General features: G+C 40.7%; 1 protein-coding gene across 1 annotated transcript; it reads left to right on the top strand.

Annotated features, from left to right (window-relative positions):
- Positions 1-6,557: 6,557 nt before the first annotated feature.
- On the top strand, positions 6,558-10,538 carry LOC138946192 (uncharacterized). Its single transcript, XM_070317704.1, has 3 exons — positions 6,558-6,702; positions 7,270-7,466; positions 10,207-10,538. Exons 1-3 carry the CDS (start codon positions 6,558-6,560, stop codon positions 10,453-10,455), a joined length of 591 nt encoding a protein of 196 aa, XP_070173805.1. The 3' UTR covers positions 10,456-10,538.
- Positions 10,539-12,500: the final 1,962 nt, after the last annotated feature.

Genomic DNA, 12,500 nt, shown 5'->3' with positions numbered 1-12,500 from the left:
CTACCCAAATGATGGATTAATTGGATTGAAAATAAACATATTGATGTACTTATGGATAAGCAGTTTTTGATGGTAGCCTGTATAAATTATAATAAAAATAAGCCAAAAAAGAAAAAGTTAGAAAAACAAAGTGAAATTACTGATGTAGAAAAACCTTGTGTATATAATTTTTGGTTGAGGAAGTTTAGTGTACAATATAGTAGATAAGCAAATTTGTCATCATTTTCACGAGTTTTCATTCACAAGCACCTGGGAAATAAATCTCATGTTCCCCGGGGAATAAATCCCCGGTTACCATAGTTGCAGGAAGCCCTATTACATGGATAATCAAAAGCAAACCCAATAGAAACGCTCGAGGATTCTTCGGCTCTTTTCATTGGCGTTTCCCCAGACCTAAACAGACGACAAGACACTGCTTTGCAAAGTTCCAAAAACCAACTGGCAAACTGGCAAAAGTAAACAAAAAACCAAAACTACTTCAATAAATTCGTCACAAACAAATGAAACCTACCGATATGTTATGTCTTCTTACAAAGTCACGGAGTGCGTGTATCTGTGTTTCGATACACAGACGTTCTGAGAAGCACGAACGTCAAGTTCAAGTAAAACGACACCTGACACACACATTTTGACCCGTGCACAAGACGTTGTATCGATAAACGAAGCACAAGTAAGAAACAATAATAAAAGCAAAGAAAATAGCAACACGATATGCAAACATCTAACAAAGCCGAGCAAGCAGAATGACAGGTCTAATGAAAAACAAAGAGGTACCGAGTCGGAAACAAGATCGCGATTCTTTCCTTCGCTGCACGACGCAAATCTTCTGTGACCTTTGACCAAACGTAGCTTCCACATTTGATCACCGTGCTCAGCTTAATATTTACAACAGAAAGCCGAGGGGGTGGAATACTGAGATGAACCTACAGAAATGTGCATCCTCAAACCTGACATTCATCCCAACTCATTTAATGAACTCAAAAACACAGAAAGTTGCTTTCACACGCCATCTTTGATTGCCAGTGGTTATCAAACCGGGACCCGTGTGGTTATCAGCACGGGACCCGTGTTTCAAAGCATGGCTCCCTTGGTTGATTGTGCACTTATTTTCTCACTATCAAAATGATGACAAAAACGATGTTTGATGGTTTGTTGTCAGACCACCTTTTTTGTCGGTCCTCGGGGGGCATATCGACTTTTGTTTCATATTTATTGACCGCGGCCTTCGGCCTTGGTCAATAAATATGAAACAAAAGACGATATGCTCCCCCTCGGACAGACAAAAAAGCTGGTCTGTCAACAACCCATCAAACATCTTATAATGGTCCCTTGCCTATGTTTCCAAAGAAGTGAGGTTAAGAGAATTGCAATGGAACATATTACATGACATTTATCCAACAGATAATTATTTTATTATGTAAAATGCAAGTCAGATGTTGTATATGTTGTACGGAAGTTGATTTTGTTGAACTTTTTTTTTATGAGTGTATACCGGTAAAGTTGTTTTGGAAGAAGATAGAACATTGGATAGAGGAGAAGATTAGATTAAGGGTTAAGTTTAAAATGCAGGATATACTATTTGGTTATCAAGACACAAGTTGTAGTAGAAAGATGACACATTTTGTAAATCACGTGATATTGATTGGGAAAATGTGTGTTAGTATCTTTAGAAAGACAACTTGTTGTGGATCAGTGTTTGTAATTGTTGAGTTTCAAATAGTATGCAGAAAAATTGAATTGTAAAAATATAAGATTCATTTTTGTAATTGTAAATAGAAAATGTACATTATTTGTACGTATACTATACGTCTATAAATTGACTTTAAAAAAAAAGATCAATGATCGAAGGATACTCACACCTAGCACAAAAACAAAAAAAAACAAAAAAGAAGAAAAAAAAAGAAAAGAAAAAAAACAGTAAAAGGAGGGTTTGAAACTGCCTGCATGCAACTGAGTCCCCCCAAAAAAGAAACAAGTCGGGTAAGGCGAAAATACAACATTTAGTCAAGCTGTCAAACTCACAGAATGACACTGAACGCACTGCATTTGTTCACCAAGACCGTATACTCGTAGCATCGTCAGTCCATCGCTCGTGGCAAAGGCAGTGAAATTGATCAATCAATCAATATGAGGCTTATATCGCGCGTATTCCGTGGGTACAGTTCTAAGCGCAGGGATTTATTTTAATTTTTAATTTTTATTTTATGCAGTTTATATCGCGCACATATTCAAGGCGCAGGGATTTATTTATGCCGTGTGAGATGGAATTTGTTTACACAATACATCACGCATTCACATCGGCCAGCAGATCGCAGCCATTTTGGCGCATATCCTACTTTTCACGGCCTATTATTCCAAGTGACACGGATATTGTGGTGGACATTTTTATCTCTGCCTATACAATTTTTTTTCCAGGAAAGACCCTTTTGTCAATCGTGGGATCTTTAACGTGCACACCCCAATGTAGTGTACACGAAGGGACCTCGGTTTTTTGTCTCATCAGAAAGACTAGCACTTGAACCCACCACCTAGGTTAGGAAAGGGGGGAGAAAATTGCTTACGCCCTGACCCAGGGTCGAACTCGCAACCTCTCGCTTCCGAGCGCAAGTGCGTTACTACTCGGCCACCCAGTCCTTATAAAATTGACAAGCCAGAATAGCGCGGTAGTGGTTGCGCTGAGAATTACAGCACGCTTTTCTGTATCTCTATTTTTTTAACTTTCTGAGCTTGTTTTGAATCGAAACATATCATATCTATATGTTTGTGGAATCAGGAACCGACAAAGAATAGGATGAAATTGTTTTTAAATCGATTTAGGAAATTTATTTTTAATCATAATTTTCATGCTTGTATTTTTCAGAGCTTGTTTTTAATCCAAATATAACATATTTATGTATATTGTTAATCATAAAATGATGAAGAATAAGATGACATTATTTTTCGATCGTTTAAATGTTTATTTTTTTATTACAATTTTCCGATTTTTGATGACAAAACTCATTAATTAGTTTTTAAGCCTCCAAGCTGAAATGCAATACCAAGGTTTGGCCTTTGTCGAACATTGCTTGACCAAAATTGTGGATGGGGGCGGTTCGGATGGGAGAGGTGGGGGATTTTGGAGAGGCAGAGTGTATGATTGTGTAGCTTTTTACACAATTCTTGTTGTTGTTGTTGTTGTTGTTGTTGTTGTTGTTGTTGTTGTTGTTGTTGTTGTTGTTGTTGTTGTTGTTGTTGTTGTTGTTGTTGTTGTTACATTTTCTATGCTATGAAGTGCAAGTGCACGTACTGTAGCAGTTGTAGCATTTTTGAAATGAAGATATCTACATAACACAATGTTTATGTGACAGTCTCTTGTTTGTCTTTTGCTAGCAGTATAAACTTCTACCCTTTTTTTTATCAAAAGTTCCCTAGCATTTCATGAAAAAAGACCGCCTGTCCGGCCGAACTTTAACTCAATACTTCTCTTCTTTTTTACATTTAGTCAAGTTTTGACTAAATGTTTTAACATAGAGGGGGGAATCGAGACGAGGGTCGTGGTGCATGTGTGTGTGTGTGTGTGTGTGTGTGTGTGTGTGTGTGTATATATGTGTGTGTGTGTGTGTGTGTGTGTGTGTGTGTGTGTGTGTGTGTGTGTGTGTGTGTGTGTGTGTGTGTGTGTGTAGAGCGATTCAGAGTAAACTACTGGACTGATCTTTATGACATTTTTCATGAGAGTTCTTGGGTATGATATCCCCAGATTTTTTTATTTTTTTCGATAAATGACTGTGATGACGTCATATCCGGCATTTTGTAAAAGTTGAGGCGGCACTATCACACCCTCATTTTTCAATCAAATTGATTGAAATTGTGGCCAAGCAATTTTCGACGAAGGCCGGACTTTGGTATCGCATTTCAGCTTGGAGGCTTAAAAATTAATTGATGACTTTGGTCATTACAAATCTGAAAATTGTAATTAAAATTATTTTTTTATAAAACGATCCAAAATTACGTTTATTGTATTCTTCATCATTTTCTGATTCCAAAAAGATATAAATATGTTATATTTGGATTAAAAACAAGCTCTGAACATTAAAAATATAAAAATTATGAATAAAATAAAATTTTCGAAATCGATTTAAAAACAATTTCATCTTATTCCTTGTCCGTTCTTGATTCCAAAAACATATAGATATGATATGTTTGGATTAAAAACACGTTCAGAGAGTTAAAAAGAATAGAGATATAGAAAAGCGTGCTATCCTCCTCAGCGCAACCGCTACCGCGCTTTTCTGGATGGTTAATTTCACTGCCTTTGCCACGAGCGGTGGACAGACGATGCTACGAGTGTACGGTCTTGCGGAAAAAATGCAATGCGTTCAATTTCATTCTGTGAGTTCGACTGAGCTTGACTAAATGTTGTATTTTCGCCTTACGCGACTTGTTGTTTTACTTTTCTTTGAATCAACAACCTATGTGCTTCGGGTTTTTTAACACGTATCCAACGGTGATTTTTACCGTTCCTGATCGAATTTTGTTGTCTTTTTACGTACAAACTGACCTGTTTAAAAAAAAAAGAAGATTTAAGACACGGTTTTTACATTTTCAATGGCTACAACTTGTTCCGCTCTTTGATCTCGGAATTCTCCATTACGCACGGGTTACTTCGTCTTTGTTCTGTTCTCTTTTGTTTCGGTTCGTTCGTTTAAAAAAGAAAGATGCTTCATCGACCCCTCATTGTTAAGTTTTCTTTAGTTTTATTCAGTTTATATAAGCATGAAACATCTTTGGTTTGATCGTACCTTTAAGCTTTCGTTCTTCTAGCTTGTTTAAAAAAACAATTGGTAATCTCTTCACACACACACACACACACACACACACACACACACACACACACACACACACACACACACACACACGCACAAACACACACACACACTCACACACTCACACACACACACACACACACACACCCCCCCACACACACACACGCACACACGCACACACACTCACACACACACACACTCACACACACACACACGCACACACACTCACACACACACACACTCACACACGCACACACACACATACATACACTCACACACACACACACACACACACACACACACACACACACACACACACACACACACACATTTCTACTTGACTTTCTGTTTTTGTTATGTAAATGAGGGATATTTCTTCAAGGATGTCAAATTTCCAATACATGATGCAAACGTTCAAATATAAGAGTGTCCGTAAAAAAAAAACAAGTCGCGTAAGGCGAAATTACTACATTTAGTCAAGCTGTGGAACTCACAGAATGAAACTGAACGTAGTCCGCCGCTAGTGCAAAAGGCAGTGAAAGTGACGAGCCTGTTTGGCGCGGTAGCGGTTGCGCTGTGCTTCATAGCACGCTTTACTGTACCTCTCTTCGTTTTAACTTTCTGAGCGTGTTTTTAATCCAAACATATCATATCTATATGTTTTTGGAATCAGGAACCGACAAGGAATAAGATGAAAGTGTTTTAAAATTGATTTCGAAAATTTAATTTTGATCATAATTTTTATATTTTTAATTTTCAGAGCTTGTTTTTAATCCAAATATTAAGGGCGGGACAATTCACTTTGGAGGGGGGGGTTACAAAATGACTGCGAAGATACAAGTTGACGGCGCCGAAGGCGCCTAAGCCTCTAGGGGGGTCCGGGGGCATGCCCCCCCGGAATTTTTTTTTATCCAAAGAAGCTAAATAGAGCTATCTGGTGCATCCTGAGGCAATAAATTACCTCTTATTTGGGGGGGTGGGAGGGGGGGGATTACGTAACCCGTGTAACCCCCCCCAGATCCGCCCTTGAAATATAACATATTTATATGTTTTTGGAATCAGGAAATGATGAAGAATAAGATGAACATAAATTTGGATCGTTTTATAAAAAAAAATTTATTTACAATTTTCAGATTTTAATGACCAAAGTCATCAATTAATTTTTAAGCCACCAAGCTGAAATGCAATACCGAAGTCCGGCCTTTGTCGAAGATTGCTTGGCCAAAATTTCAATCAATTTGATTGTATAATGAGGGTGTGACAGTGCCGCCTCAACTTTTACAAAAAGCCGGATATGACGTCATCAAAGACATTTATCGAAAAAAAGAAAAAAAGGTCCGGGGATATCATTCCCAGGAACTCTCATGTCAAATTTCATAAAGATCGGTCTAGTAGTTTAGTCTGAATCGCTCTACACACACACAGACGCACAGACAGACAGACAGACAGACAGACAGACAGACACACACACACACACACACACACACACACACACACACACACACACACACACACACACACATACACCACGACCCTCGTCTCGATTCCCCCTCTACGTTAAAACATTTAGTCAAAACTTGACTAAATGTAAAAAGAGAGAAAGAGAGAGAGACAGAGAGAGAAAGCTAGAGAGAGTGACAGTCATATCAGCATTATATTATGATTATTATATATCATTATATCAAATTCATATCATAATTATATCATTACCATATCATCATTGTATCATGATTACATCATTATCATATCTTTATCATGGCGTTTCTCCAGGTTGGAAAAAACACAGTGCGCGCGCTGACCTTCTTCCTTCCTCTTGGTGTGTCCCTGGTGCTCAACCTGGCTCTGGTCATCGCTCTGCGCACACACTTCGCTAACCGCAGAGCCATCAGGACATCCAATGGTGAGTTCTGAAGCTCTGCGCACACACTTCGCTAACCGCAGAGCTATCAGGACATCTAATGGTGAGTTCTGAAGCTATGCGCAACCACTTCGCCAACCGTGGAGATATCAGGACATCCAGTGGTCAGTTGATATGAGATATACATTGTTGTTGCTGTTTCTTCCACTAATATTACGACGACGACTAGGGATGGACCTTGTGTATAAGAGGGAGGGGCTTCTTGAAGGAGGCAGGGGTACAGGGGCTGGTGTGTGTGTGTGTGTGTGTGTGTGTGTGTATGTGTGTGTGTGTTTGTGTGTGTGTGTGTGTGTGTGTGTGTGTGTGTGTGTGTGTGTGTGTGTGCGAGCATGTACGCGCGCGAGTGTGTTAGTGCTATATTGACGTCAGCTTGTAAGTTGTCTGTAGATGTGTGTAAACTGACGCGCACGTACGCGCGAACGCAGTTTGTTCCCATTGGTCCGTTCATGACCATGTACCCCGACATTTATTTCCAATCGTGTCCGTATCTAGATTTCAATTAATCATATCTGCTCTCTGTACGTCCTTTTTTGTCTAATAAAACTTTAGGCAAAAACGGTCAAGGGAACCCTGAAGGCCAGACGTCCAAGCCCAGCAACACAAAGGCAGAAACTCAGACCACCAAGTTGATCTTAGCCTTTTCTTTCACCTTCGTGCTGCTAGCCCTGCCCCGTGCTGTCAACCATACGCTCACTACCTACGTTGACGGCTATGGTATCTTCCAGCAAGAACACTACCTGTATCAGGTAGGAAACGGAGACATTTAGTGTTTCTTTCCCGCACATGACTGTGTTTTTTTTAAACAAATCCAAAACAACAAAATACAAAGCAATAACACCCCCCCCCCAACAACAAAAAAACCACACACACACCAAAAAACAAAAAACCCAAAACAAACACACAGCAAAACCTACGAACAACCACCTAAAAAACACAAAAACAGCAACACCATAAGGAGAAGAGGAAGAAGAAGAACAAGAACAACAAGAAGAAGAAGAAGAAGAAGAAGAAGAAGATAATGCAACAACAAAACAAGAACAACAAGAACAACAGCAAGAAGAAGAAGAAGAAGAAGAAGAAGAAGAAGAAGAAGAAGAAGAAGAACAACAACAACAACAACAACAACAACAACAACAACAACAACAACAACAACCACCACCCCCGTCTGGAAAATCTGCCTGAAGATGTCGCATGTTGATAACAGAGGCCAGGTATAAAGATCGACATATTTCGCCCCTCCCTTTTCATTTTCGAAGAGTATTGACATTTAAAATATTTTCCTGGACATAATACGCGCTGTGAATTATTTTTGTTGTTGATTTAACCTTGCTACAGCTTCCGTATACACAGGGTGACGGCATATGCATATTAATTTTAAATATTTTCAATATCCGGACATGGATGTCCTTTGTTGTTCTTCCTTGATCGGACAGTTAAGGATTCTTGTTGTGTTGACAGTTGAAATAATGATTATAATAATTAATAGCTTTTCTATAGCGCGAGTCCCAGCAATCGGCTCCAGGCGCTTTACAATTTTATTCTCAAACAAACGAGCAAAAACGTAACGAGCATACAGAGCATACACGTAACTGAGATAAAAGAACAAATACACTAAGCAAACTAGGGCTTAAATCACACAAAAAAGTCACACACGCACATACATGCACGCACGCACGCACGCACGCACGCACGCACGCACGCACGCACGCACGCACTTTCGCGCGTGTGGTACATTCGCCTTATTACCAGAACTAGAAACACAGCTCAAAATGTACCTGTTCCAAAAAGACTTTTGTTTCTGCCCTGTGTGTGTGTGTGTGTGTGTGTGTGTGTGTGTGTGTGTGTGTGTGTGTGTGTGTGTGTGTGTGTGTGTGTGTGTGTGTGCCAGTGTGTGTGTGTGTGTGTGTGTGTGTGCGCGTGCGTGCGTGCGTGCGTGCGTGCGTGCGTGCGTGCATGTACGTATGTGCGTGTGTGACTTGAGCTGTGTTTCTAGTTCTGGTAATAAGGCGAATGTACCACACGCGCGTAAGTGCTATTTGGCAGAGGGAAAACAGAGCCGCAAGTATTTATGCATTGATTAGTCTATTGATGCAGTGTAACCGTATTCATTTGTCTGTATCTTTCTTTCGATTTGTATTTCTTCCTTTTTACATTTAGTCAAGTTTTGACTAAATGTTTTAACATAGAGGGGGGAATCGAAACGAGGGTCGTGGTGTGTGTGCGTGCGTGCGTGCGTGCGTGTGTGTGTGTGTCTGTGTGTGTGTGTGCAGAGCGATTCAGACTAAACTACTGGACCGATCTTTATGAAATTTGACATGAGAGTTCCTGGGTATGAAATCCCCAGACGTTTTTTTCATTTTTTTGATAAATGTCTTTTATGACGTCATATCCGGCTTTTCGTGAAAGTTGAGGCGGCACTGTCACGCTCTCATTTTTCAACCAAATTGGTTGAAATTTTGGTCAAGTAATCTTCGACGAAGCCCGGACTTTGGTATTGCATTTCAGCGTGGTGGCTTAAAAATTAATTAATGACTTTGGTCATTAAAAATCTGAAAATTGTAAAAAAAAAATAAAAATTTATAAAACGATCCAAATTTACGTTCATCTTATTCTCCATTATTTTCTGATTCCAAAAACATATAAATATGTTATATTTGGATTAAAAACAAGCTCAGAAAGTTAAAACAAAGAGAGGTACAGAAAAGCGTGCTATCCTTCTTAGCGCAACTACTACTCCGCTCTTCTTGTCACTTTCACTGCCTTTGCCACGAGCGGTGGACTGACTTTCTTTCTTTTCTTTATTTGGTGTTTAACGTCGTTTTCAACCATTCAAGGTTATATCGCGATGGGGGAAGGGGGAGATGGGATAGGGGAAAGGGGGGAGATGGGATAGAGCCACTTGTTAATTGTTTCTTGTTCACAAAAGCACTAATCAAAAAATTGCTCCAGGGGCTTGCAACGTAGTACAATATATGACCTTACTGGGAGAATGCAAGTTTCCAGCACAAAGGACTAAACATTTCTTACATACTGCTTGACTAAAATCTTTACAAACATTGACTATATTCTATACAAGAAACACTTAACAAGGGTAATAAGTGAAGAATTTTATGGGTGAGAAAAGGAAAGTAAAAGGACTTTGGGGAGGCAGAAATAGAGAAGAAACAAGAAAAAGATCCTAATTAGGTTCACGGCATCGAGAGTGATGCGACCTTCTCTCAGAAGTTAGTAGAGATACGGTCTTGCTGAAAAATGGCATTGCGTTCAGTTTCATTCTGTGAGTTCGACAACTACTTGACTAAATATTGTATTTTCGCCTTACGCGACTTGTTTTTCTTTTTTCCTTCTTTCCTTCTTTCTTTCTTCATTTTGTTCGTATTTTCTTTCTTCACATCTTTCTTTCTCTTTGAAGAGTAGGCTAATGGTTCTTTTTATTATCGTTATCACTTTGTTATCTAACATTTTAAATATTTTTGTACATTTTAGACGGTGACGAAACTCACTCAATTGTTGACCCACGCGACGGAAGTGACGTTGTTCTTCGTCTGCCTCGTGTACAGTCGTCGCTTCCGGCAGGCTCTGCAACGAATGGCCTGTGTGGGCATGTGCAGGAAGTTGCTCCGGAAGTCAAGTGGGCCATCGAAAACTACAGGGGAAACCGCCACGGATGGCAGCACTGGGAATTTTGATAACATAACGGAAACTCAAAACGATACAGTTGATGATTCTGTTTAAAGGGAGGTTACCCGCGTCTTTCATCATTGGTTTCTGAAGAAAGTTGTTTACTTGTATTTCGTTTCTTATTCGTTTTTTTGTTTTTTTCATCTGAGCCTCGGAGATAATTTGCGCTCCCCCCCCCCCCCCCTCTCCCCTCACCAATCAAAAATCAAAAATCAATGTTTGAAAAAGAATCGTCAGAAGTGCACATCATTCATCTGTGCGGACTTAAGGGACCCTATTAAGTGAGGAAAGCTGTTGACCTGAAAAGTTGAAACTAATTAGTCTGTATGGAATTTTCCAAACTTGTGCACCCCGTCAAATCGGCTTGAGAAAATAGCTTTAAGACTCTCAGTCAGTAGATTTAAATACTTAAGAAATATGTTTTGAAAAAATAACGATGTTTACTTTGCATCAAAAAGTTATAGTTATAGACAAAATGAAATGTTCATAAGTGCGTCGACATAGTGGTCCATGTAAGTTGACTTACGAACAAAAAATAAGAAGAAATTTAAAGGAAAAAGGCTTTGGCTATCCTTTAATGTTACTTTGATTTATTTGGCTAGTATATATATCTCGCAAGAAATAACTCAAAATGCAGCCTATATAAATATACTTATGAGGTTTACTATTGTGTCATCATGTCAGCCACCATAGAGCTGCCAAAGTCTTTCAGCACTGTTAAAGGGACCCTTCCTGGCAGGTTACCATCATGTCAGCCACCATAGAGCTGCCAAAGTTTTTCAGCACTGTTAAAGGGATCGACCCTCCCTGGCAGGTTACCATCATGTCAGCCACCATAGAGCTGCCAAAGTCTTTCAGCACTGTTAAAGGGACCCTCCCTGGCAGGTTACCATCGTGTCAGCTCCAAAAGTCTGTCAGCACTGTTAAAGGGACCCTCCCTGGCAGGTTACCATCATGTCAGCCACCATAGAGCTGCCAAAGTCTTTCAGCACTGTTAAAGGGACCCTCCCTGGCAGGTTACCATCGTGTCAGCCACCATAGAGCTGCCAAAGTCTTTCAGCACTGTTAAAGGGACCCTCTATGGCAGGTTACCATCATGTCAGCCACCATAGAGCTGCCAAAGTCTTTCAGCACTGTTAAAGGGACCCTCCCTGGCAGGTTACCATCATGTCAGCCACCATAGAGCTGCCAAAGTCTTTCAGCACTGTTAAAGGGACCCTCCCTGGCAGGTTACCATCGTGTCAGCCACCATAGAGCTGCCAAAGTCTTTCAGCACTGTTAAAGGGACCCTCCCTGGCAGGTTACCATCGTGTCAGCCACCATAGAGCTGCCAAAGTCTTTCAGCACTGTTAAAGGGACCCTCCCTGGCAGGTTACCATCGTGTCAGCCACCATAGAGCTGCCAAAGTCTTTCAGCACTGTTAAAGGGACCCTCCCTGGCAGGTTACCATCGTGTCAGCCACCATAGAGCTGCCAAAGTCTTTCAGCACTGTTAAAGGGACCCTCCCTGGCAGGTTACCATCGTGTCAGCCACCATAGAGCTGCCAAAGTCTTTCAGCACTGTTAAAGGGACCCTCCCTGGCAGGTTACCATCGTGTCAGCCACCATAGAGCTGCCAAAGTCTTTCAGCACTGTTAAAGGGACCCTCCCTGGCAGGTTACCATCGTGTCAGCCACCATAGAGCTGCCAAAGTCTTTCAGCACTGTTAAAGGGACCCTCCCTGGCAGGTTACCATCGTGTCAGCCACCATAGAGCTGCCAAAGTCTTTCAGCACTGTTAAAGGGACCCTCCCTGGCAGGTTACCATCGTGTCAGCCACCATAGAGCTGCCAAAGTCTTTCAGCACTGTTAAAGGGACCCTCCCTGGCAGGTTACCATCGTGTCAGCCACCATAGAGCTGCCAAAGTCTTTCAGCACTGTTAAAGGGACCCTCCCTGGCAGGTTACCATCATGTCAGCCACCATAGAGCTGCCAAAGTCTTTCAGCACTGTTAAAGGGACCCTCCCTGGCAGGTTACCATCGTGTCAGCCACCATTGAGCCGTCCAGGCTTTCACATTGGAAAAGTTCATCTTTCTATTTGAAAATCCGACATGCCAAAAT

This window comes from Littorina saxatilis, linkage group LG13 (genome assembly GCF_037325665.1).
Source record: "Littorina saxatilis isolate snail1 linkage group LG13, US_GU_Lsax_2.0, whole genome shotgun sequence".
Classification (NCBI taxonomy): Eukaryota; Metazoa; Mollusca; class Gastropoda; order Littorinimorpha; family Littorinidae; genus Littorina; species Littorina saxatilis.
Note: the sequence above shows the minus strand (reverse complement) of the source record. Positions and strands in the feature narration are given on the sequence as shown.

What these genes read in the sequence shown, in the direction of transcription:
- LOC138946192 (XM_070317704.1), top strand. Translation starts at nt 6,558, where the DNA reads ATGGCGTTTCTCCAGGTTGGAAAAAACACAGTGCGCGCGCTGACCTTC. An exon ending in AGCCATCAGGACATCCAATG is followed by an intron (nt 6,703 to 7,269) that starts GTGAGTTCTGAA and finishes ATAAAACTTTAG; the next exon opens with GCAAAAACGGTCAAGGGAAC. An exon ending in AAGAACACTACCTGTATCAG is followed by an intron (nt 7,467 to 10,206) that starts GTAGGAAACGGA and finishes TGTACATTTTAG; the next exon opens with ACGGTGACGAAACTCACTCA.